This window comes from Nelumbo lutea, chromosome 1, assembly GCF_056320005.1.
Source record: "Nelumbo lutea isolate HS-2025 chromosome 1, American lotus-T2T, whole genome shotgun sequence".
NCBI lineage: Eukaryota > Viridiplantae > Streptophyta > Magnoliopsida > Proteales > Nelumbonaceae > Nelumbo > Nelumbo lutea.
The window spans coordinates 215,340,219-215,367,512 of NC_142684.1; the positions used below are offsets into that span (position 1 = coordinate 215,340,219).

General features: G+C 37.4%; 1 protein-coding gene across 11 annotated transcripts; it reads right to left on the minus strand.

Annotated features, from left to right (window-relative positions):
• Positions 1–9: 9 nt before the first annotated feature.
• Positions 10–26,340, minus strand: LOC148880934 (protein FAR1-RELATED SEQUENCE 5-like). Of its 11 annotated transcripts, XM_088963036.1 has the most exons (10): positions 26,145–26,330; positions 24,078–24,239; positions 10,567–10,620; positions 8,072–10,414; positions 7,832–7,934; positions 7,663–7,744; positions 7,475–7,546; positions 7,251–7,379; positions 7,089–7,166; positions 2,609–2,996 (listed from the first exon to the last, which is right to left on the minus strand). In XM_088963036.1, exons 4-10 carry the CDS (start codon positions 10,404–10,406, stop codon positions 2,901–2,903), a joined length of 2,895 nt encoding a protein of 964 aa, XP_088819162.1. In that variant the 5' UTR covers positions 10,407–10,414; positions 10,567–10,620; positions 24,078–24,239; positions 26,145–26,330; the 3' UTR covers positions 2,609–2,900. The 11 variants fall into 11 exon arrangements, with proteins under 11 accessions (XP_088819166.1, XP_088819168.1, XP_088819167.1 ...); XM_088963040.1 differs by lacking the exons at positions 2,609–2,996; positions 10,567–10,620 and adding an exon at positions 10–552 and having other exon boundaries at positions 26,145–26,328; XM_088963042.1 differs by lacking the exons at positions 2,609–2,996; positions 10,567–10,620 and adding an exon at positions 10–552 and having other exon boundaries at positions 7,505–7,546; positions 26,145–26,327.
• Between the last annotated feature and the right edge of the window lie 954 nt (positions 26,341–27,294).

Sequence of the window (27,294 nt, forward strand, 5' to 3'; positions counted from 1 at the left end):
ATTTGCCTATCAGCTAAATAAGGCATGTACTTCTACTTCGTATGAACAAAAATATGTTACAAATATGATACAAAAATTGACACTGAAATGGATTCACCCAAAAGCTCATCTGAATACCACCATAAACCCCCTGTACAAACCAAACAACAGACCATCAATGACACCCAAATGTCAAGCATTGACAATACTCCCCCCATAGCTATACAATGAAAGATTTGGCCCAAGGATAATGGAAAGAATGATGCTTCGTTGAAGAAAAATGCCCATGAAAGTACATCATGAACCTCCAGGATTAACAAGGTTGATATGCAGAGGCACGATACATTGCTTTCAATGTGCCACAATATGAATTCTTTTGCAAGCATGAGATGTAGAGCGTCAGCAGAATTTTGGTTTCATGCCTATTGCAAAATGGTACTCATGTACATGAAGCCATTGTTCATCAAGTCCAAGTTTCCAGAAAACATCGCGGTTGAAGATTGGAATCAACATCTAGAACCAGGAACAATTAAGTGGTTCATTCATAGTTTACATTGATCTTCCATCTCCCTTCTGCAAAATAAGAAAACACAAATAATAAGGAACAACTGAAGTTGTCCAATCAATCTACAGGTACCACCAAATTATATAACTAAAAATTCTTTTCCAAAAGTGCATGGGGTGTGTGATAGAGGAAAAAACGTCTCATAGTCAGTTCAATTAGGCCTCGTCTCAAAACCATCTACGTCATTTCATTCATATTTACGGATGGTTTGGCCAATCCAGATATTAATCATACAAAATGGAACCCTCTCAATTGACCACGTGGCCACTTCTCTAGAGGTGCAGAATGCGATGGTGCAATAGCTTAACATTATAGGTCAATTAATTGAAGCATAACTAGAAATAAAAGATAAAACTGTCCCAAGTCCATTGCTCCACCTGTAGTATCAATTCAATTTGTTGGGATAAGGCTTAGATGATTATAATGATTAGAAAAATAATTCAATTGCTCATCCAAAGTCTAAGAATGTTCAATGCATGAATTAACCAATAGCAGAATTTATGTGGTTTTGAGTTTTAAGGTTACTTGAGCTTTTGAACTAGATTTATGTGCTTTAGGACTTATAGAAGCTTCCTTTTTATAGAAATTCTTGTCAAACTTGATAAAAAATGTTGGATTTTTTAAAGTTTTCCCACTTAGTCTGTATATTTCTTTTTTATCTATAATTATGATTTCAGAGTACTTGAGTCTTAAAATAGGAACATTAACATGAGTCTTTATGAAGTGAAGAATGCTATTGCAAAAACAAAAAAAAAAAAAAAAAAAAAGCATTATAGAAGTTACAATTTCTATTCTGTGCTTTGTTTGGGGGATGCCAAGACTTAGTGAGGATGCAGTTGCTTCTAGGTCAGATTCCTATAGCTAGTTGAGATGCTACTTGCAAGTGCTGATTCCATTAAGGTATGTACCTCATTACCTTACTCAGTATTCATTTATTTTTCCTTTTTTTCATTCTTAATCTCTTGGAAAGCTAAATCTTGGGTCTGGGAACATAAGAAACATAAATGGATCTGAGGACCGCATAAGTTGCCATAAGTTCCATGTTTTAAAACATCAAGATTCACCATTGTATAGATCCCATACACTAAGATAAGTCAGGCCAAAACTCAACACGTAAAGAAGACTATAGCCATCTGATTTTAATGCATGTAGATGGACAGTTGAGAAAAGTTTACCCTAAGGTCAAAGAGAAACTTTAAAAATAATGCCCAAATCAAATGGTTAAATATCGAGTGACTTCTAATATTTTGCATAGTCAATGTTTTAGGTGGAACTCAGTCAATGGTCAGTTATTACTAAAATATATAGGACAGGTCACAGGTTTTGGGGCCCAAACCCATCAATAAGCCTCATCCTCCAGACACAATATGCTCTCATTCCTGGAACAACGCTACAGTTCTCATTTTCTTCCTTTTGCACAACTTCTTTCATGCAGTAAGGTAGGGGTAGGCATGGGCCATACCAAACATGGTATACAAGGCACATAGGTCTCGCCTCTAGCCTGTGGGCCTAAAGTACAGGCCTGGACCCAGCCCCAAGCATGCCCCAGGATGGACCACCAATCCTGGAGACCCTGGATAAATTCAAATGTTAATCTATATATAAGTATTATGATGTATTTCTACCATGAATGATGTATGGTACCACATTTAATTACAAATTCTATCAATATATTTACATATTATGTTTTTTCTTTTATTTTTTTATGAACAACTATATTTTTCATATTCAATTATTGAAGCTCCCTGAACAACCTCACTTATTTCTGCCATTTGAAAGAACCCTGAGACTGATCCAAAGGGTCCATCAGACGAAACAATTCTGATTGGACAAATGTTACTAAAACATACCCAAGAAAAGGCTTATTAAAGAGTGTTATGGGCCAAAATTTTTTCCATGAATCAAGAACGGGGAGAGTAGCATAGGGAATCCCTTTCAGTCCCCAAGAAAGTTTCCCTGTAAAAGATTCATAGGTCGAGTCTGTCCAGAGGCCAACCCAAGGAGCATCCCTTGAATGGGGGTGCATACAGAAACTGTTAAGCCTTAGGTGGAACCCACTTTAAATATCATAAGCCCTACATGGACTAAAAAATTTTATTAAAGAAAAGAAATTACAATAAGAGGTAAAGAAGCTTCAAATTAGGAAAAACGTAATCTCTTATAAGAAAATAAGAAAAACAACAGAAAGAAAATAAGAAATCCACGCCAAACAAATCTGCCCATGATTCAATTTTCCAACATCCAATCCAAAACCAATGAACAAACAGCTAAAGAAGCCTCCTAATGTTGCAGGATCTTCCATCAAATATTTTCATCTCTCTTTCCTTCCGTATCTCACAACAACTTGCAAATGAAATCATATTCCACATGATTTTCTGCCTTTTTCCCCACCAGGCATAAGTGGCCAACTGGCCATAAGATATGAGAGTGCGTTGGAGAGAACTTTAAGCATCTAAATAATGTAGAGGAATAGGGGTGAGTATTTGGCTTATTTGGTTAAAAACCAAACCGAAATAACTGAAACTGAAATTTTTGTTTGGTTTTTGGTTAAAACCGAATTCCATTAATATATAATATATTATAACATATAATATATATTATTACAATATGTATTATGAGACTGAAGTTCATTATAATATATATATATATATATATATATATTACTATACGAGTAAATTATATTATATATTATAGATTATATATTATATAATGAAATTCAGTTTGGTTTTTCAGTTAACCAAATTTCTAATTCTGAAAACCTAAAACTAAACCAAATTTTCCAAAAACTGAAATAATCAAACCGAAAACAACTAAAATCAAAATATTTTGTTCAGTTTTTGGTTTTAACCGAATAATGCTCACCTGCATAAAGGATCAAAGGTAGACTGCTACCTTATAATGGATAAATAAATTCCAAACATCTTCAAACCTTGAACACACTCAACATTGATTTGTCATTTGAAAACCTCTTGTCTATGGGTGATCCACTGTTAGAAAACTATCCAAAGACAGCAACCATGTAAAGACTTCAAACTGTGGTGTAATACGACTTCTAGGACTGTTAATTGTTCAGACCTAGGTCAGGTAAGGTTAGACCTTGTCCTAACCCAATAAGAAAACATGCAAAGTCAGGCCTGACCCAAATCCTATAGAGTATGTAAATACTAGACCTAGAATCAATCCTATTGTTAACTAAGCTTATAGGGTCCAACTCAACTATATTTAGACAAGCCATTAGCTTGGTAACTTGAGAGTTTGTAAGCATGGTTCACAATTTCAATATTGAAGGGCATTACACTATACAGATATAGGGAAATTTTGGGAATAATTCACTAATTTCACTAAGATTTTGGAAAATCTAAAGAAATCAGAGGAAAACTAACAAAAACAGACTGTACCATCATACAATTACACAATTGATCTTTAAGTTTTATATATGCAGCATTTATATATATAGAAACCCAGATCAACAATATAGATTGTACCACCAGGATTTGAAGTAGCCAGCCCAAGCCTGGTTTGTCCATAAAAGGGGGCAAGCCCACAATCAACAATATGGAAACCCAGATCTAGGCCCAGCTCCACCTAAGCTGGGTTGCTCATGCCCATTCCTACAATATAGTCCCAAATAATAGTTTCTGTAAATTGCAATTCCGAAAGCCAAGTCCAAGCTAACCTACCAGCCCTACAATTTTTTCATGCTACAACCACCCCCAATCGTTCCCTAGAAGCAGATCTTAGTATTTTTAATGCAAACTGCATAAATTTGAGCCAATAGCCTGTCCTGTATCACCTATTCAAGAATTTAAATGCATTACATTGAAGTTCATCTTGATAGATATTCACCACTAGAAGTTTTAGTTCAAAAGTGACCAAAAGGGCTTAATGGGAGACATGGAAGAGATTCTATAAGTTGAACATTGCTGCATGATAATGATAAGATGAAAATGTAAGGCAATTTTGGGTTTCTAACTATAGTAGCACATGGAAGATTCTGGGTCATTTATTCTCTGAATAACTTGACCAGCAATGCCTGCCAAATGACACCATGATCCTGAAATACTGAACAACTAAAGTTGGACCATCTCTTATCTATCTGTTGAGTTTTGGGCTGATATAACATGTTTTTTATTTACATAGCATAGTTAGGGAGTTATTGGGCCTTAGGCCCATTAGTTTATGTTTTAAGTTGAGTGTTTTTAAGTTCTCACAAGTAGCCGACTTACTAAGGGCATACTTGTCTTTGTACTCTCTTTTATTTATGAGTATACAATCTAATGAAAGGGGCGGCCAGACCCAATTCTGAGCTTCTTCCATTCTCTTCTATCTCTCTTCTCTCTCTTTCTCAGCTGAAACCTTTTCTTTCTTTTCTTCTTTCTTTTACAGTTTTTTATATCAAAATAGGTTGTCCAAACTTTTCTACTTGGTATCAAAGCAAGTTTAAAGATTTCTTGAGATACTCCATCATGCATCCCTAGATCGACCGACTACATGATAAGGTAAAGGGCTGATCGAAGACTTCAAGTAAGCCCAATTTTTAGATTTTTTTTTGTGGAATTGCAATCCCTAGTAGCTGGTCTAAAGTTTTACACCAAAATCAGGAAGAACTGGAGAAAGGGGGAGAGTCCTGATTTAGGACTTTTCAATTTTGACCTAGGAAGTGGTGCTCTAGTTTTCTAAGGTTCTTTGAGGTTTTCTGAAGGGGGTTGTTCAAGTCCCAGCCTTTTTGGAGGTCTTTGAAGGGAGCAACAGCCTTTTCTCTCTCTTCTCCCGCTCCCACAAAAAAAAAGGAATCTTTGGAGGGAGGGGCTTCTAGGGTTCCAAGAGGGTGTTTGAGGTTTCTAAAGGAGATAAATACCTTTCTTTTCATCTCAAATTGATTTCCTAATATATTCTAGGAGTTATGGTGGGATGTGGAGTTGAAAACAAATTTACAGGGGAAATAGGATCTGAGGGAGGAGGTGCTAGAGACCTCTTCAGGGCCGAAACCATCACTACAGTCAAGTTGGATGGTACAAACTACTTAGAATGGTCACAATCTGCAAAGATGGCCATCGGTGCTCGTGAGAAATTGGGGTATGTCACCGATGAGGAAAAGAAACCTAAAACTAACCACTCCTGATGGGTACAGGAGAACTACATGGTGATGACTTGCCTGTGCAATTCCATGTTGCCCCGTATAAGTAAGAACTTTTTATGAGCTAACACAACTAAGGAGGTTTGAGATAGAGTAGTAGAAAACCTATTCACAGAATGAAAATGTTGCTAGAGCCTATCATTTGAGAAACTAGGTGATTGCTACTAGGTAGGGAGATAAGTCAGTTGCTATTTATTTTTCAGCCCTCAAAACCTTACGGCAGGAGATAGATCATTTGGAGACTGTGATTTGGGAAAGTAGCAAAGATGCAACAACTTATCAAAAGCTAGTAGAGAAGAATAGGGTTTTTGAGTAATTAGCTGGACTTAACCTTGAGTATGATACTGCACGACAACATATTCTTTCCCGAGACAATGTAACTCTCTCTCAAGCATATGCTTCGTGTTTGGAGCGAAAAGCAAGAGGAATGTGATGATGAGGAACCCAGGCCTTGAGCAGTTATCTATGGTTAGCACAATGAAGCTTAAGTCAAGTGGGGACAAGGGTGGAAATGAATTGAGGAAGGAGGACAAAAGGGGTCTGATCTATGACTATTGTAAGAAACCCAAACATACCAAAGATACCTATTGGAAGCTTTACCCACACCTTGTACCAATCCGGCTCAGAAATAAGAAGGGAAATGTAAATATGACAGTGACTGGTGATTAATCAGGGCCACCTACTACAACCTCTTTAGAGTTTGTTACACCAGCTGTAATGAGGGCCGAATTAAAGAGATATGGGCAGATTCTGAATCAGAAGGATACAGCCAGTTCCAACTCATTATCAGGTGGATAGCAAGGTGCAAGTGGATCAGGAGGTAGTCATTCTACCTTGTTTGCACATACAAGTAGTTCACATGCCATTGTAAATTATGTATCCACTACAGGTAAGGGGGCCCTGGATTATAGACTCAAGAGCCTCATAACATATGACCAACATTTCCACATTTTCACCCCATACCACCTCTGCCTTGGCAGAGAGAGTTTCCACAGCTAATGGATCACATGTTCCCATTGCTAGGAAGGGTCTGTCAAGATAACTGATACCATTACCCTACCTTCTGTCCTTTATGTTCCTAGACTAAGCGCTAACTTTTTATCTGTTAATAGCTTGACAAAGAATTTGAACTGTTTAGTGATTTTTCCCCTGGTCATTGTGTTTTGCAGGATTTGGAATCAAAGAGGACGAACCATTGAATGATAACCTCCATAACACAGCATATCCCAAAATCAGAATGGTCAAATCTTGTCCTATACAAGGGTAACACATTGAAAGTTAAGGTCATAGTCACTTGCTTGACACATGTTTCGTTCCACCTTCTCTAATTAAGGTTGTCATAGGATCTTTCTCTAAATAGCTTCCAAGCAGCAAAATACCCAAGTAACTTGCAAGATTGAAGAATACCTGACTAGGATCGTTGAGATCAATACTCATAATGCCATGGAGTTGGTGAGGATTCAATACAAATGCAGGTGCAGTTCTCTACAAAAGATGCAATATATGGAAGTTAAACAGTAGGAAGACATACACAAAAATATGTGAGATAATAAGTGGCACTGTTATTACCTGACCAAATGGATGATGTCCAATGAAGGAAGCACCACTATGCTGCTGGGGATAAAATCCATTGCATGCTATGTCATCATGGCGAGAAATTATCAACTGTTGTCTCTGCTGTCCAGCAACTGAGGATTCCTGCAATACAAATAAATTACAAGTTTTTCTGCTATGTAAAAAAGGAACCAATTAATGTGTTAAATAAAGTAGTTAAATCATTCTCAGCATAGTACTGGACTCAAACGGTGAAGTTGATGGCCAACCATAACAAGTGGAGAATGTTGTACACCAGCCACATTGAAACCCTGCAATATCAAATCTTATGAATGAATATTTACATGACAAGATAACAATAGAGTTGCCACCAAGAAATAGTAGTATAAAATCAATGAAATAGAAAAGTTGTTTTAAGACATTATACCTGACTAGACTGATCAAGTTCAAGATTTGTTGTGGTACATGGACTATATGTATGACTGCCACCACTCTGAATCATATATGGACTGCAACAATTAAGAAGAAATTATCTGTACTTATTTATTCTAAATTCAACAAAACTCAATAGGGCACTAAATTTTACAAATCCATACTTGACCAAATTTCTGGTCTGATGACAATTCATCACATTAGTTGTTCGTATGGAATCCTCAGGCTGATCACTGGTTACTAGAAGTGATGTTTCTACACTTTGTCCTTCATAAGAAAACAGAGGGGAAGAAAGGAGTTACAGGCTTACAGCTCATAATTAGATGTTGAATGATTGCTTATTGGCAACATAAATAGAAAATTAGGTAAAGAAATGTTGATTGTTGATAATATTATATACTTACCCACTTTCGCTTGTGGCTGTTGTATCCCACTTTCCCCACCTATCACACCAAACGACTGCATGGAAAGCTCACTTACTTGTATGTTATCGTTAGGTGTAATTTTCCTATTCAATTGATTGTCTAAAGATGCCTTCTTTCTTCCTGGCCGCCCTTTATGCTTCACATTGGGCAGATCAAGCAAAGGCCCCTGTTCAGCTAGACAGTTTCCTGGACTTTCATGACTAATGTTATCACCATGTGTACTTTCAAATTCTTTTATGTGCTCCACAGAACCAATTGATAGCCTCTTCAGTGTCCCTTCAACTTCCTTTAAACTGGTACGCAGACCATTCATTGCCACCCTGTACACTTCATTGTTTGCAGCAGCCTTTGCTGCAATATTGGTTGCTAGCCGATAAAGAAAAAAGTACCGTAGTGATACTGGATCACGACAATGGCCCTGAATTGCCTGAGCCTGATCATCCACTACAGGCCCAAACTTTGCATCCCGTGTCCATCTTTTTAGTATGTACTGGCACGGAAGGTTTTGAACATCCATGACTACAAATATCTTTAAAATGTGTCTACACAGGTAGCCTGTAAATTCAAACAAGTGGCAACTACAATTAGCATTGTTATTAGAACTATCAAATGTAACAATGTGCCTTGTTTGCTCATACTCTTTTTTCCAGACACTGTAAGTGAACTTTGTCTGGTCCTCATCCATTTTTTCATGATGGTAATTAAGAGCCTGAATTAACTCATCTTGAAATTTCTGTAATATTTCTTTCGTATAAATTTGTGCTGCCTCTTCTTCAATATTCATACCAACTCTCAAAGTTGGCATTTTCTGGTTGGTTTCAAAGTCTTCATCATTCTCAGCCTGTCTTCTAGCTAGGACAGCTCTATCATGTTGCTTCACAAATTCATACAAAGGCATATGCCTTTTCATATATCCATCAAAGTAAGCATGTATGCTTTCACCAAACTGAGTGGTATACATGGGTCCACAAAACACATCGCGCACATAAACCGATGCCCATTTTTCTCGGTTTCCATACAACTTCATTGCCCAGGGATTTCCCCTTAAGTTGTATCTCTCAATCATTTCTTTCCAGATGGACTCAAACTCCTCTACTGTATCACCTTGGTATAATAAGCAACTAATAAAGTCACGAGTAAACCCATTACGAGTACTAAATGCATGAGGTATGTACTTGGTGGCATTTTGCATTATGTTCCATAAGCAAAAGCAATGACGGGTGCCTGGCATTACTCGTGCTACTGCACCTCCAATAGCAGATATTTGATCAGTAAGAATAACCTTTGGCTGCTGACCACCCATTGCCCTCATCAAAGTTGCTAATACCCATGCAAATGACTCCTCTGTCTCATCAAAAAGCAATGCACTGCCAAACAGAATTGTCTGGCAATGATGATTCACACCTATAATCGGAACAAATGGAATGCTGTACTTATCAGTTCCATATGTTGGATCAATACATACAATATCTCCAAAGTAATAATAGTCCATCCTTGACCTAGCATCAGCCCAAAAGAAGTTAGTCATCTGACCATTTGAATCAAGTTGAATTGAAGAGAAGAACGAAGGATTATTTGTCTGTTGACGCTCAAGATAATCAAGTATTGTGGCAACATCTCCCTTTCGCAGTTCTCTTTGTCGTCTTGTACTCAAGAAATTCTTTGTTTCTCTTATAGTGAAGCCAACATTACAGTTTCCCATAGCTTCAAGGGCCATAAAGTTCATGATAAGGTTTGTTCCAACTCCCTCTGAACGCATGTTTTCAAGTACTTCCCATTCAATTATTTTTCGTCGTGACCGAAGTTTATGCCTTTTGCTAGGAGATGTTAAAGCATGGTTATGTTCTTTTACAACTTGACTCACAACCCAGCGGCTTCCCTTTTTTCTTCTTATTGACATCATTGCTTTGCAACCTGTTCTTGATTCTGGTCGAAGCCTTTTCCTCTCTACCACTCTTACAGAGTTGGCATTTCGGTAGCCTTGAAGCGAACAACAAAAACAGCGACCTATAATCTCACCAGTACGTTGAGATTTACGGGTTGAACTTTTACGAGCACTGAATCCCATTTCAATTGCATAACGATTATAAAAAACATATGCCTCTTCTTGGGATTCAAACTCCATGCCAATGCTTGGGCAAAGCTCATTATCCTCACTTTCTTTCATAGCATATCCCTCTTGTTCTTTACCATTAGAGTTTCCATTTAGGTTTCTCAAATCCTCTTCACCATGATCATGATTTTCTTTATCTCCATGAAAACAGTTAGCAGCATCTTCTTCATCATTACAATCAGCTTGACTTCCAAATTCCATAATCAGATCTACAGAAACAGTGGAAACATAACCAATAACACGAACAAGCTACCTCCTTTAAACAAATTTAGTTCATACTTCAGAAACTTTTTGATTATTGTTGTACAAGATAATATAAAGATATAAGCTGAATTTCTTTGAATAAAATAAATAACACTACCTGGTAACTCTAATACCCAAGGATATTGCCACTATCTTGTCTTTAATAAAATACCTACTTGCCTCACAGTCATTAATTTTCATAATCAGATAATTTGTATAGTGCCAACTGCCAACAGCATACAATATAATATAAACAAAGTAAAATGCCTTAATGAAAGTCTCCAACAGTTTCTTGCAACAAGAATTAGCAACGAAAAACAAATTGAAAACCCCCAATAATAAGATATTTACAAAGAGATGCACTGAACCCTACAATTTCTCAGTCTAACAATTGTCATTATGTTAATTAAAGTGAAAAGCTAGAGAGGTTTTTTTTACTTGTCTGTGGAAAAGCTAGACTGTTAAAGACACATCACCATCATCTAAGCCTTGCCCTAACTATATCAGGTATTCAGGTCAACTGCATGAATCCTGTTCTGCCGTTCTATTCTGTTCAGTACCATATCCATTGTTAAATTATGAGCCCTTAAATTATTTCTTAATACCTCAACCCATGTCCTTTCGGTCTCCCCCAGCTCTTATAGCCCCTTCAACTTGTAACAGATCATTGTTCTAACTGGTAAAGACATTTGTAAGTGAATAATATAGTTAATATGACTCAATATTTTGGGTGCACACTTCGCTGAATCACCATAAATCATATAGTGTACCAGAAATATTACATCTAACCTGAGAGTTGTAAACCTTGGGTGATTAGATCGGTTCAAGGTTTATCAGTTCATGTGCAAAAAATAAAGAGAAGAAGAGTAGGAATGGCAATGGGGTGGGTTCGGGAAGGGGCACCCCATCCCCGCCCCCACCCCGTAGTCAAGATGCTCTGCCCCATGGCAGGGTGGGTTCAGGGTGGGGCACCCACTCCCTGTCAGGGATGAGGAATCCCCAAATTTTCCCCGCCCCAAGGCAATCACCTAAAAATAATCTAATTTGTGGATATTTTACAAATAGGATTTTGGGAAATTTGGGGTATTTTAGGAATTGAATTATGACAATTTGGGGTACTTTCGAAGTGGAATTATGAGATCTTGGGATTTTAAGAATTTGGGAAAAACATAGAGATTTTTAAAAATCAATATTAGATTTAGGGATATTTTACCATTGGGCTCAGGGCGGGTTCAGGGAATTATATGCAAACCCCGTCCCCTATTCGGGGAAAAAATATTTTCCCCGTCCCCTTTTAAGATCAGGGAAAACCCACCCTATTCGGGGCGGGAGGGCCCTAGTTTTATGGGGAAATTTCCCATCCCTAGAGAAGAGAACTAGAAAGGACCATGATGCATATGTCGTGTCAAGAGAATGAGTCATTGACTCCATACCAAAGACCAAAATGTGTACAATTACAAAAAAAGGCCCTTCCAAGGGACCAAAGAAGAAATGCATAAAATATATGGATAGAACAAAGTAAACAACAATGTGGCTACTCTTCATCCTTTCTATACTCCCCCTCAAACTGAGGCTGTCAAGACAGTTATGTCAACTAAGAATAAGAAGTCATAACCTTGGTAAAAATGTCAACCAATTGATGTTTAAATGCTAAAGAGAAAGAGAGATGTGACCAGCCATGAACTGGCCTTGTGAATTGAACCATATAATTTCATTGCATGTTGACAATATAGCCCCTTCAACTGAAGAGTTAGAATATTTATGCTTTTTACACTTCTAAAAAATAAAAGAATAATCAAGAAATACACAAATAACGTTTAGTAGACATACAAGATATGATGCCCAACTACAGAAACAGGCACAGACACATATAGGAAATGAGGATACAACTCTCCATTTTCTAAAATCCTAGACAGGGTTTACATTCAGTAAACACAAGCTCCTTCTTGAATAGGGAAAGGGAATATAACAAAGGGAATTGTTCTTTCAAAGAAACACCCCACCCAAAGATGTTCCCAGAATTTGACCTAATTCCTAGAGCAAAGGTCGTACCTAATAAAAGGCAAGAAGGAAGAAAGGCATGAATGGATCTCCATGGAGAAGCTCTTGTAGCCCTTGACAAGACTCCAGTATCCCATCCCTCAGCCGCTTTCCCATGAATACTCAAAACCGTCTTAGCCCACAACTTGTTGCTATCCCTAGTTAATCTCCACAACCATTTCCCCAATAAAGCCTTATTTCTCTTTTGAATATTTCCTATGCCCAATCCACCACCAGCCTTGCTTCTACTAACTACCTCCCATCTAACTCTATGATCTCTTCTCTCTTTCCCTGGTTCCCACAAGAAATCTCTCATCAACTTTTCCAAAATTTTACTTGCTATTTCTAGGATCCTAAAGACAGATAAAAAATACACAGGCAAATTGGTCAAAGTAGATTTTATCATTTACCAGGTTCTAAAAACCGTCATTGCTCAGATAATCCCCTAAAGGCAGTCCCAAATAATTTAAAGGCCATTAAGAAACCACATATCCCAAGATTTCATCCCTGTTTATCATCTATCTCTCAAGATTTGTCAATTTTACTTATGAGAAAGGAAGTAGAGAAAAAGAAACCATCTACGATCAAGTGCTTCTACTTGGTTGATTATGGTTCCTCTACCAAAGCAAGCTAGAGATTAAGTCATCTACAGCCTTGTTCTCAACGGCTGTTTATGGCTCCCAAGATTGGAGAAAGAAGGAATAAAAATTTGTTTAGTCTGATATTCAATCTGACTAATTATGGTTCTCTTTCCACATACAACATCAGGAAGAGTTATGTCATCTACAATCAGATTTTTTTATTCAATTGATTATTGCTTATTGTAAAGAAAAAATGAATGAGAAAGAAATGCAATGTTGTAAAATTTCTTGATTGTATTCTGTATTTATCATTTCTATAATGTTGAGATATGTAAACAAATGAATGAGACTCTCTTTTAAAGAATCCTCTTTTTTTATTTGTTCTATGCATTCATTTCTCTGAGTTAGAATCAAAGTGGTTTCTCTACTTTTTTCAGGGATGTAATTAAGGGAAACTATCCATATGATTCCCTAAATGGGCCTTACCCAAAAATTAAGAACTCAATCATTCCATTGAGTGAATTATGTTGCATGAGAATTTCTAAACATTTCATACCAACAACATACACATATGGCCCTTCTAAGGGACCAAAGAAGAAATGCACAAAATACAGAGATAGAAAAATAAAAACAGCACAGCTACTCTTCATCCATTCCACAAGAATGTCTTGGCAACATAAACTTATTAACATCAAAGTATATAACTAAATTATCATACAACCTTGGCATGGCCACATCAACTAGGACCCATATTAAAATATGCTGCAAAAAAGGGAGGACCAATTTGAAAGTTGCTTCCTTATGCACAGTTCTCGATTGAATACTGTAAGAATAGTGATCAACTTCCCTTGATGTTTTGGATGTTTAAGTACGTCTATGGTGTTTTGTCTCTTTGGGTGAGTTTCAGATTTGATTAGCTAGTCAATCTCTTTTAACATTTTTTAGGGGAAAGGGTGAAAAACAGAATGTGAAAAAGAGAGATTGTAGAATGTTTTTGTGGGGTGGAATTGATTGTAAAGTTTAAATTTACAAAGTTCTATAATATGAAAAGGAGAGAATGTGCGTGATGAAGTAAGGAGAGGATTTGATCCTTTTGAACCAGATGCCAGAGGGATGAACCTTTTTCTGGCTTATGGGTTTAGGCTCTTTGATGAGGATAGTGTTTTCTTTTTGGTGCTTGAACCACAAACCTAATATACTTCTTGCATACCTCCCCCCCCCTCTTTCCTTTTTGATAGAGTTCCTTTTATTTACTATAAAAAGAAGAGAACTGGTGATCTTATGTCACCTACCTAACCAAGCTACATCATCTGGCTGATGGAAACATAAAAAGTATTGCTAGTGGTGATAATCCATTTCCTGAAAGTTGGCTACATCTTGCTTATTACATTTCAGATGTATGCCAAAACTCCTACCATTATAAAGTCACCATCTTGAACATGTAAAACCTATTGTTCTCCTTGTTACATCTAGGATGCCTCCAAAGTTAAGTATGAGGTCAGACTGGGGCGAGGTTTCAGGATAGCAGACCCAAGAGAATATTATCTAACAACACATGGTGCTTGGGGCACTTGGGGAAGAATCCTTTCAAATTCATATTTCAAAGGTGCTAGTTTAGTGGTTATTTGAGCAGTGTTTAGGGAGGAAAGCTGGTTGTTGGTGTGGGCATTTTGTAGTCCTGTTGTCATTTTGCATTTAAGGATTCTTTTTTGGTTGAACTAAGAATGACACTGTCAATTGAGATCAGTAGCTGAGCTTATGAATCTGACTTTAGATTGCAGTTGCTCTTCCTGAGGTTGAAGCCAAACTCTTTAGAAGAGATTCTATGGATTTCTGACATATTGGTATACATCAAACATAAGGCTAGTTCTAGTTGAACCTTATGAGTATGATGGTATAGATTTCTTCCTGAAGCACTATCAAGCTCTTCCTCAGTACTTTTTGAGGTGGATTCTTTTCAAGTTAACCTTTTATCATTGACAAGAAAATTTGATGGCATAAAAGATATGAGCAGGTAAAAGTCCCTAAGAAAATAAAAATTAAAAAAAAAAAGCCAAGGATAGCCCAAGCCCATGAAAATGGACTTTTTTTTAAGGTAAATAAAAAATTATTAAAAGAAAAAATAAATACAAAGAAAGGTAATAAGAAAATCACCCAAGAGAGAAAAAATTCCAACTACAATATCCCATTAAAAGCTCTGAAGGATTGCCCTTCATCATCACAGAAACTATCCCTTCATCCATAATACCCCTACAAAAGCATCCCAATCAAGATTATCATAAACTCAAACATCACAAAAGTTTACCTAAATCCCATAAGTCATCAAAGAACCCCATACAACAACACTCAACAACCTCATCATAGTACCTATCCACTTCCACACAGATTAATGCTTCTTCTTTAACACTTCAGCTTTATTTCGTGTCTTTAGTTCTTTGGCCTTTTGGTATTTTTCATTACCCTATTAGGCCCTACCCCAAATAAACCCCCTTTTAATCTGGCAAGCACCTTTGAAACCAGACCTGGTGCTGATTCTTTTGATTTGTAAAGCATCTAACTACACATGAAGTTTCCTCAGCTTCCTTCAACCTGCCCAAACCAACATTGCTCCTTTCAGAATCCAAAGCCCTCTCTGCCCCCCCCCCCCCGTCACAATCTCCCCTCCAACTCCATCTAAGGTTGCCTTTTTCTCTTGGAACACTGAATTGTCAGCATTACCTGTCAGTTTCAGTCGAAGAAGAGAAGAGACAAGAGAGTCACACGAAAATGGATGGGTGTGTATAGTACCCCACGCCCAGAAAAAGATATTTATATATTAATGTGAGAATGGACAGTTCTGTCCTTACAAGTGTCAGATATGTACAATAATGTACAAAGAGATATACAAAAGAGCCAAATAAAAGAAAGTAAAATTACAAAGTTACCCCTCATCCTCTCTACACTCCCCCTCAAACCGATGCTTAGTCTACAAGAAAATTGTGTCGAGTGCATGTCATAGCCTTAGTAAAGAGATCAGCCAGCTGAAGATTGGAAGGCACGAGGCAATGTGATGTGACCAATAGTGAGAAGGTCTCGAATGAAATGGCAGTCCACCTCTATATGCTTAGTCCGTTCATGGAAAACTGGATTTGAGGCAATTTTGATCACACTCATATTGTCAGCAAATAAAGGGATGGGAGTGGGGTGATCAATGGTCAAATCATGAAGAAGAGCTTTAAGCCAGACAAGCTCACTGCATACAGAGGACATGGCACGGTATTCGGCTTCAGTAGATGATTTGGAGACTGTCTATTGTTTCTTACACTTCCAAGGGATGAGGGAATCACCTAAGAAAACACACCAGCCAGTGGTGGACCGTCTGGTGTCAGGGCAACCAACCCAATCAGCATCAGCATAAGCAATCAATTGAGGAGATGAGGAAGATGAGAAGAAAAGTCCATGAGATAAGGTGCCTCTAGCATATCTGATAATTCGGAGCACAGCAAAGAAATGAGGTTGTCGAGGGACTGATACAAACTGGCTAACTATCTGCACAGCATATGATATGTCTGGCCGAGTCATAGTAAAGGTAAATAAGGCTTCCAACAAGTTGACGATATAATGTAGCATCAGGAAGGAGTTGTCCATCATCCTTACTGAGCTTAAGGTTGAGTTCCAATGGGGTATCAACTTGCTTCAAGTCAGAGAGATTGGCCATCTTAATTAGGTCACTAGCATATTTGTGTTGATTAACAAAATATCCTCGAGCACTTCTGGTGATCTCAAGACCAAGAAAGTAGGCCACAGGACCAAGATCCTTCATTTTGAAGGATTGACTGAGAAGTTGCTTCAACTGAGTGATCCCTTTCATGTTATCACCATTAATAAGTATATCGTCAACATACACTAGTAGAAGAGTCACTCCTTGGGGACGACGAAGAATAAAGAGGGAATACTCTGAGGCACTTTGCTGAAATCCTGCTACAATAATAACCCCTCTGAACTTCTCAAACCAGACCCATTGGGCTTGTTTAAGCACATACAAGGACTTCTTTAGTTTGCAGACTAGAGTAGAATCATCATAGTAGCCTGGAGGAGGCTTCAATATATACTGTCTCACGGAGATGCCCATGAAGAAAGGCATTCTTGACATCCATCTGATGAATAGTCCATTGTTTAATAGCAGTGATAGCAAGAATAAGCCGAACAGTAGTCATCTTAGCCATCGGCGCAAACGTCTCCTCATAGTTGATGCCATGTTCTTGTTTGTACCCTTGAGCAACAAAGCGAGCTTTATATCTATCTAGGCTCCCATCAAAATTCAATTTGACTGAGTACACCCAACGACTAACAATAATGGAGGCATCTGGTGGAGGAGAAACAAGCTCCCAAGTATCATTTTCCAATAGGGCCCGAATTTCCAAGTCCGTTGTAGCTTTCCAATGCCCAATTGTTGCAGCTTGTCGGTAAGACTTAGCAGAAAGGCCACTATGGATAGCAGAATATCCATAGCGGTCAAGAGGACGAATAACTCTGGAAGAGTGTCATAAAGGAGTGGGAGTAGGAGGTGAAGGATCACTTACATGAGAAGTAGATGTGGATGGTATAGGGTATGAGGATGTCAAAGGAACATGCATCGAGGTTAATGAAGGAGGAGGAGGCATAGGCATTGGTGTAACAGGATACTTCCTGTGATAGACTTGTAGAGGCAAGATTGAATCACCTGCAAGAGTAAAGTTATGTAGAATAGAGAATGATGGTGCAAGTAATTTAACAACATATTCAAAAAATGACAAATTCTCAAGAAAGATAACATTTCGAGATATATGGAGACGACGAACTTTAGGATCATAACACAGAAATCCTTTATGTTCTAAACTGTACCCCATAAAGGCACACATAGCTGATTGAGTAGTAAGCTTAGTGCACTCATGGGCAGGAAGATGTACAGGGCAAATGTAACCAAAAACATGAGTGTATAGTAGTTTGGAGAACGATGAAAAAGACAATAGAAAGGTGATTGATTACCAAGAACTGAAGATGGAATGATGTTAATGAGATACACAGCAGTGCTGGCCACCTCCACCCAAAAGGTAACAGGAACATGGGAGTCAAGCAGAAGGGATCTCACCATACTCAAGATGTGTCAGTTCTTGCATTCAGCAACTCCATTTTGTTGAGGAGTTCCTAGACAAGATCTTTGGGATAGAATACCATGTTTCTTTAAATAGGTCTGAAGTTCTCCATTTTCCCCATCAAAATATTCTCCCCTTGAGTCAGAATGTAGAATACGAATGGTGGCATTGTGTTGAGTCATTATCATGGTTTGAAAGTTCTGAAAGGTGGGAAGTACATTTGATTTCTTCCGAAAGGAAATAAATCCAAGTATATCTAGTGCAATCATCAATTAATAAAACAAAGTATTTGTATCCAAGTCTAGATATAACAGAAGACAACCAAACATCACTATGTATTACTTGAAAAGGAAAAGTAGCATGCACAGATGAAGATGGAAAAGGTAAAATATAACTTTTACTAAGACTACAAGTTATGCAAGATTTATCAATATTCTTAGAAACAGAATTAACAGTAGGTAAACAACCAAAAGAAAATAGATGATCCAAGTTCTTAGCATGTGTGTGGCCTAAACGTCTATGCCATAAATGCCACACATTATGACTGTTTGTATTTCCCCAAATTGGTGTTCCTTGTGTAAAGCCAAGAATGAGAATTTTTTCCATTTTATGATCTCCTGTTCATTTGCTATAGCTTAATGGAATTGGAGCCTTTGTTTATTTGGAGGTAGGTGGTCTGTCTTCCAATTTAAGGTCGTTATTTAACCCATCTTTTTTTGTTTGGCACATTAGAAGAGGCAAAGTCATGTGGAAATGTGTCAGGGCAGCCATTTTGTGGACCCTTTGGGAGAAAAGGAATGTAAGAATTTTTTCAGAGAAGGAAAGAGGGTTAGATGAAGTGAAGGATTGCATCCTTACAAGAACAATCCATCGGCTGAAAACATTGGATATGTTTGATGATTTCTCCTTTGATGACTTGTGGAGGAATTGGTTAATAATAGCTAACACTTCAACAAAGAAGAATTGAATCTTGTCAGAATGGGTTTCGCCTTTGGAAGGTGTCATCAAGTTGAATTTTGATGGAAGCAGCCAAGGTAACCCCGGGCCTTCATGTATAGGGGGTGTCCTGAGAAATAAGGACAGCAACATAATTTCCTTATTCTCAGGACTGGTGGGAGTAGGGGACTCCACAAGGGCAGAAATCCTTGCTACAGTATAAGGAATTCAGATTTTTAACCAGCTTGGGGTGGAGCATCTTCTAGTTGAAGGGGACTCTCAAGTGGTAAATGGGATGGCTTCTAAACCCGGATACTACTATTTGGGGCTACAAAGATCTCATCAAAAAAGTAAAGTGGTTAACCAGCAATATGGGAGTTGAGGTAAAATGGGTTAGCATGTCTACGAATTCTATGGCTGATTCTTTAGCCAAACAAGGGGTTTCCAGGGAAGACCTTCTTTGTGCTACTTTGTAAACTATTAGTAATCTGGAATTTGTACTTAACTAGCCTGGAGAGGTTGCAACTCGTGCCTCTACTCGGGGACTTTGTACTATTGTCTATTGCTCATTAATAAACTTATTTCAATCATCAAAAATAAAAAAATGCCACACATTATTACAACGAGAATGTAACACATCACTAATAGTAGAAAGAAAACAAGATGAGGATGTAGGTATATTCTCAAACTCAAGAGCAAACAGCCTCCCAAGCCTACTCCCCTTCCCCTTCACCTCCCTAGTGCGCTAATCCTATATGACACAACCATCACGAGAAAATAGAACCAAGTTACCATCATCAACAAGTTGACCCACAAAAATAAGACTAGTAGTTAACTAAGGAATAAAGAAGGTTTTTGAGAGATGAAAGGAAGATAATTGAAAGGTAGAAAGAAATAAATCATCACAACCAGCAATTTTTAATGACTCACCACTAGCAGTAATAATCCGGTCATTAGAAGGGTAGGGTTTAGGAGTCCGACCAAAGGAGGCCCCAATCATATGATTTGAGGCTCCAGAATCTATAATCCACATATGGCTACGAGAGGAGCAAGTGGTAGAAGACTTACCAGACAGGTCGATAGTAGAGAAGGCAGATGAAATAGCTGAAGACACAAGCTGTCATATCTTATCCTCAGTCAAAGTACTAGAAGGCTCCCCCTTTGAGTCTAAGTTGGAGGAGACAATAATGTCAGATGAAGGCTCTGTAACTATCTGAAGTGCCTTGTATTGACCCTTCTTGCGAGGTCGGGTAGGGCATTCAGTAATGATGTGACCCTGTTGTTTGTAGTAGGTACATTGGGAATCACTGAGACCCTTAGAGTAAGAAAACGAAGTATGAAACCTCAGTCCAAAAATCAACAGTCCAAAAAAGGAAACTGTAAGTAGCAGCCACCCAAGGAAGAGGATCAAAACCCCTTCAAAACTTCACCAAATCAAGGGATATTTGTACAGCAGATAGATCTGGTCTAGGCAACACTAGACCTGAAGTTTGGCCCTGATCTGAGATCTCCCAGGAGAGATCTAGTGAAATCTCTCCTGCAAAGTTCGAACTTTATCTATACAGCAGGTAGGACTGATCAAAAACAACCCTATACACTCCACTAGTTGAAGGGTTCAGTAGATCTTAGTAGAGAGATGAGATTACAACCCACAGAAAGTGATAAAGAAGCAAGAATTAGATCAGAGAGCAACCTGATCTGATTTGTTTATTTTCTCCTTCACCTTGCTCCTTTACTCCACTATTCTAAATTCTTCCCTCTCCAATTCTTCCCCTTGCTCCTTTCTACATTACCAACATCCATTGATTTGTTTATTTTCTCCTTCACCTTGCTCCTTTACTCCACTATTCTAAATTCTTCCCTCTCCAATTCTTCCCCTCCTATGAAGTATAAACCGAAATTTTTGCTGATCTCCACTTCTGTGTCTACTACTTTCTCAATATCAATAAATTTCTCAACTTGATAAGTCTCAGCAATGATTGCCTCATCCAAACTTTCTTTTCCTGAATCTGATTCAAACTCCTCATCTTTGTTCCCTATAAGAGGAAATGTTCTAATTTTTTTTTCTGCTTGTATGCTCTTACCACATCCCACTTTCTGCCCCCTTTAGCCTCTCACCTAGCTTCCTCAACCCTTTTAACTCGCTCCCCTTCTTTATTATCTTCCACCCCCCCCCCCGGGATCACCTTCCACTCCTACCTTCCCCACACATTCTTTCATAACCATCATTTCCTTCCCCCTTTCACTCCCAACAATATCTTCCTCAGAATGAACTCCTTGAATGTTCACTTCCTCTCCCTCTTCTCTAGCTTTCTTCCTGATGATACTATGCTTAAAGTCTCCTCCTCCACCATGACTATTTCCTCTCCCCCTTCTTCGCCCAACCTTTCCAACTCTTCTTCCCTTTAGAAACCAACTTAATTTCTTTTCCATTTCCATTGCCTGTCTGTCATAGATCACTGACTTCAGATAAAGTTTGTATGTCACCCTCATCTTCAATTACTGTATTGTCACTCCTATAGCTCTTCTTTGATACTATCAAAATTTCCTCTCCAAGACAACCATCTACACTTTTCTTCCTTGAGGAAAAACCAATATCTTTGTTCCTCGCAGTTAGAGGTGTCTCCTTGTTTTTATAAAAGAATTTCGCCATTCTCCACACAAAACCCTCAGCATCACATGAGAGAGACTTAGAGACCTTCCTATCAATACACCAACTGTATTCTCAGTACAGACCGTCATCTTCTAATGAAACATTCAAGTTCCTTCCTGAATCCTCTATTGAATTGTCCAAAATCTTTTGCCGCCTTGGTCTTTCTACACATGTACAGTACCATTAATGCCACTTGTTAATGCCTAGGTAAGCGAACAGTTATGTCCCGACCTTCCTTCTTTTCCTAGTCCTGAAATTTCTTCTCCTCTTCTCTTGTCCTTTTCCTCTACCCAGTTTATGTTCACCCAATCTTGTGAAACTTCCATTCTCATCTGAAATACCCAATCATTTCTTGCCACATAAATTTTCTTCTTCAACCCCTTCATCTTCCTCCCGCCATGCATCCTTCGGTAGAGAAGCTTCAACAAACATAGTCAACTAGGCTGAGTAGAACATCTAATCTAGAAAAACCTCAATTTTCCTTGGAATCTCCTCCAGTTTAACCCTGCTGACGCAGATGGCAGCAGAATGGAGATCACTCGCAAGCACACCCTCCAATCCCACATTGCAAATTGATACAACTGATTTGACAACTTCTTCCTTCTACAAATGAAAAGGAAGAATCCCAGGATGCACACAATAGCATCATCTTCTACCTCCAATCTCCTCTCATTAGAAATTGTACAATGATAAGTTCATTGTTAAAAACCTGGAGTTACCTCCAATGATAAGATAACAGAATCTTCTAAGGTCCTAGACCTCTCCATTTGTTAGAAACTTGGAGTGACATCCAATGATAAGTTAATGAAGACCAAAATTCTAAAAACTGGCTGTTATTTGTTTAACAGATATCCATGCATTTCACAAGCTTCACTAGCCACTAAATGTTAATCATCATTTAATATATCAAATGTGGTTCAATTAATTACATATAAATGGAGCCATAAAGGAACACATTTGATATATCTGAAGTTTTATTTTACCAAAAAAAAAAAACTACAGGTATACATGTGCATCAGATATTAGCATACCCAATGTTCAGAAAAGCAGTGGTCCCTGCTACCCATAAGGCACTAGTTATAATTCAAAATAATTGTACTGAGTCTCAATCAGTCAGCAATTGAATTGAGGGCATAATTGGGTTCAATTCTATAGCAGAGAGGAATTTGAAAGCTAATGGATTTTAAGCCTTTACTTTAGTGTTTTTCGAGATTTCAGAACATACCCAGCCACCAAGGGGGAGGGGGGAGTCACCTGAACCACACACAATGTTGTAGTCAAGGTATAGAGAGGGATTCAATTCTGTCTACACTCCCAAGATCCAAACACAGCCTAAGCATCATTATTTTGCTTAAAGATGTTCCAGTTTCAGTTTCTCAAGACCTATCCAGTGTCAAAACTAGCCCTTTCACATTGCCAGTTTAGATCGCATTAAAAATTTCTCAGCTAACCCAATGAGAAGAGGAAAATTTTAAAGAAACCTTTTAAAGGGCCACTACTTATACATGGAAAAAACATTGTATGTCCACATGTAACCAACCTCTGTTTGAAATTGCTACTTCCAGAAAACCAATGTCTAAAGTAAGACTAAGATACTGCTAATTGCTATTGCAAAAGCTACCACATTTTCCTTTGATTCACTCATACAATACATAATTATTGTGTCAAAGCATGATTTTTTCTCAAGCTAACATTAGATTTGCATTTTATCTCATAGACTCTATTTTTCATAACAGGTTATATTTTCACTTTCATTATTTTCTCTCCTTTGAATTGTCCATTACACATTCTCTACTCTATCATCAATCTGTAAATGGATTTGATTAAACAATAATGTTAATCATTTTTTACAATGGAGTACTTTTGTGAGGAAAACCAGAGATTATGCAGATAAGGGTATTTTCTAGGGAAAAAAAAAAAAACAGACACCCATCAAGAAAAGAATGACAGCTACCATAAAAGTGATTTCAGTATATCTTCTTCCACACTATATTTTGTTTAATTAGAACATATCAAATCAAATGTTCCACCAAACTATGTAAGCATGAAGAGTAGAAGAAAGTGGAGAAGCATCAATCTAGCCATTGAGTCATCTAACCACAATTTTGTGCGCATCTAGAGGATTCTAGATGCTTCACAAATCATATAACCTAGAAGACCCTTAGGGATCTCAACCAGATTTCTGGAGGTAGAATTATATCACAAAGAACAAAATATAGACCATACAAATTAAAAAGAAAACAATGATAAGACATACATAAAACCTGAGCAAAAAAAGCAATAGATTCAGGGAAAATTATCAAACCTGAAGTTAAAGAATTTGGTTATGGGAATCTTTTCAGATATAAGTTATACATCACAATGTATTGCCACAAATGCAAACTTCCACCTTGGGTCAGGGGGCTAAACTGCTAAAGGTTTTAATGCCAAACTTTACATGGTACATGTTTCCTGGAGCATTGTAAAACTGGACCAGAATAATGAGCTCAGTAAAAAGAAATTGGCGGCAATAGTGGCATGTGATAAAGAAAACAGTGTGCAATCATTTTAAGCCTTTCCATAGTGTAACAATTAAATGCCAAAGAAAACGATTTGAAATTTGAATACATGGGATTTCATATCAATGAAAGAAGCTAAAAGATCAAGCAAATAAAAATAATAACAATGATGAGGAAGAGGAGGAGACTTATTTGGGTGCATCCTTTTCAATAAATTGGGTACCAACAAAAAGAAAGAAGATACCCCTTGCAATAGTGTAGACATTTCAGGTAGTTTACTAGAGAAACCTTCACCGACTCATTAGAGATACCCTATTTAACAGGTTCAAATATCAATTAATTGATAAACAACTAGAGAATGACTCCCCATACTAAGCATGGGACCAGTATTTTGATTTTTTTAATTTATGTATTCTAATAAATTTTGTTTGGCACCCATTTTATATGTTGTAAATTTAGGTTATTATTTTATTTGATTTTTATGTAAATATTTGTTACTTAATTTAAGAGGTTAAATCAAGTTTTATTTCTAAGTAATACCCCGTTTTATGGACCCTACATCATTTGAAATGAGTTTTTGTTTTTGTTCTTTTTTTCTTTTTAGTGGAAGTAACTACTACTAACTTTTTTTGAGAATAAAGGTAACTACCATTTGAGTGGGTAGACATATGCCTGAGGAAGGAATAACCACTTTTGAGATGCTCTTTCTTGAGAAAAATAAGATGCCACTTGTCCGAGGGAGAATCTCTCTAGTCTGAGGATATACTAATGGGGGCTTGTCAAGAATTACTCCAGGCAAGAATATGAGACACAGCCTTTCTTTTTAGCAAGTCAAAACCTCAAACGTTTCAATATTGACTTCCGATAGGGCCTCAAAGCATCTATGCTAACAGCTTTCAAAAGCATATGATTATAGGAAAATTGTGTCAAAAGACATTTGCACTAATTATAGAGATATAAGGAACTTAAACAATACCCTATTTTCAGAGGGATGACAAAATGCTTATAATATTGATCTTTTGGTATTTTAAATCTTCCCACTAACACAAAGTCTTAGATCTAAATTGTGGAAGACAAAAAAAATGTAAGCTCCATTTCTTTCTAGTTTCTGCATAAGATTGCTTGCAGAAAATTGGAGCATTTATCATTTCTAGAAAATGGGCATTTTTACCAAAAAAAAAAAGTAATTCTCTTCTTAGTCATTTTCATGCACAAATGGTTGCAAAACCCTTTTTCCAAAAGTAAGGCCTAACTTCAGAAAATGTTTTGCCATCCTATGTGTATGCCCATATTCTACACACTAATGAGAGGGACTATATTTATGTTTTATTTCAGGGATGTTTCTCAATAAACCAAAGGCAAAGAAAATGCCATATGCTGAAATGGGTTTCTTCAACTGTGTCCCATTTTCACCAAGTCTCATGACTCTCATCTAACTCCCTATTTAATATTCATAAATGCCTCAACAAAAAACTGGAACTTAAGTCATCAAAAGCAGAACCTTGAAGCCAAGGGACTGGAACTCAATGCATTATAAGCTAAATACATAGTGCCTCAGCATGGAGAGACCTCTCGAAATTATGACCAATATGGAACCGTTAATTTCTTTCCAAAACCAGAGAAAGAGTTCAAGCGAACTGAATTTATGTTGTAAAACTCAACGTTATGGAGTGGGTTCTTATCTGGTCAAACCCGACTCCATTTTTTATTCGTGGAGACTGCATAATCAGCTAAATCCATCAAACCCAGCCAATTTCTGCCTGAATTTCAAATTAAAAACTAACAGCCTAGGGTTTCAGCATCTTATCATCGATTCATTTTGCTTGAGGTCCAGGCAAGAACAGGAGTGTTTGAAGACATCCGCACATACATACCTCTCTACAGTTGAAAGGCGCACACTTAGAATTCGAGAATATACGACCTCATATACGGAAGGCGGATGCCACTGTGATGCTTTAGTTTTCCGTTTATTGAACGAAAGGTAAGAGAATACAGGAAGAGGGAAGGGAAGGCTTGCAGTTACACTACCAGAACTCTAGACAGAGAGTGCAGAAAGTGGCGTTTGCTTGTGCGGTCTGCAGTGAATTTACCTAGACACCCTTGCATTTTCATCTAATGATGGAATGGTCACTAATTGTAATTGAGCCGATTATGCTTTAGGTTTGGTTTGTTTGTACTGCAATTTCATTTACACTGGCACAAATTATGTGAGTGCAAATGAAATGAGAGCAAATTCTGATTTACTTTTGTTTCAGTTTTTACTTTGTTTTGGCTTTATTGAAAAGGGGAAATCTGTAATGCTGGAAAGACAACGATAAAGGCTTTGACCAATAAAACCCTCCTGTCAATTCTCATTAAAACCGTCTTGATTGGTTGCCACTTGCATGATATCGGCTTTTGAAAAGGTTTTACTTTGCTTTGGTTGTTTGTATTCCAAGTGAAATAAAGAATAATCTGAAACAAAGTAAGGTAAAACACAAAACAAGGATGAATCAGAATTTGCACTATTCTCAATTGCACATTTGCACTCCACTGGATTTATAATAGTGCAAATGAAATTCAACGGCAAACAGAAAACACAGCCCTCAACATGCTTGGTAGAAATATATAAAGAATAAGCTTGTAAAGTATTATTAGAGGTGTCGATTGGACTGTATATAGTCCAATCCGATCCAGTGAGTCCATTACAAATGAACTATGTCCAATCCAATCCAATGAATAATTTGGACCATTTTGGATCGGTCTAATTTAATATTTGGACCATTCAATTTGTTTAAAATCATTTTAATTTAGATTGGTTTCAACTCAAACCCAGTCTATTGACACCTATATTCTTATCTTATATCAATAGACCGGATATTGGCTTAATCCAACCAAATCCAATATATATTTATTACGGACGGACCAGGTCTAGTCCAATCTAATAAATATTTTGGACTGAATTGGTCCAATCCACTATGTCTTTTTGGTCCATCCAATCCGTCCAAATTGACCAGTCCATTGACACCCTTAAGTATTATTTTT

Coding starts and splice junctions, on each gene's coding strand:
- LOC148880934 (XM_088963035.1), bottom strand. CDS start 10,406: ATGGAATTTGGAAGTCAAGCTGATTGTAATGATGAAGAAGATGCTGCT. Junction 7,547..7,662: donor AACTTGATCAGTCTAGTCAG/GTATAATGTCTT, acceptor TTGATATTGCAG/GGTTTCAATGTGGCTGGTGT. Junction 2,997..7,088: donor ATCTCAACGATCCTAGTCAG/GTATTCTTCAAT, acceptor TACATTATTTAG/ATGCTTAAAGTTCTCTCCAA.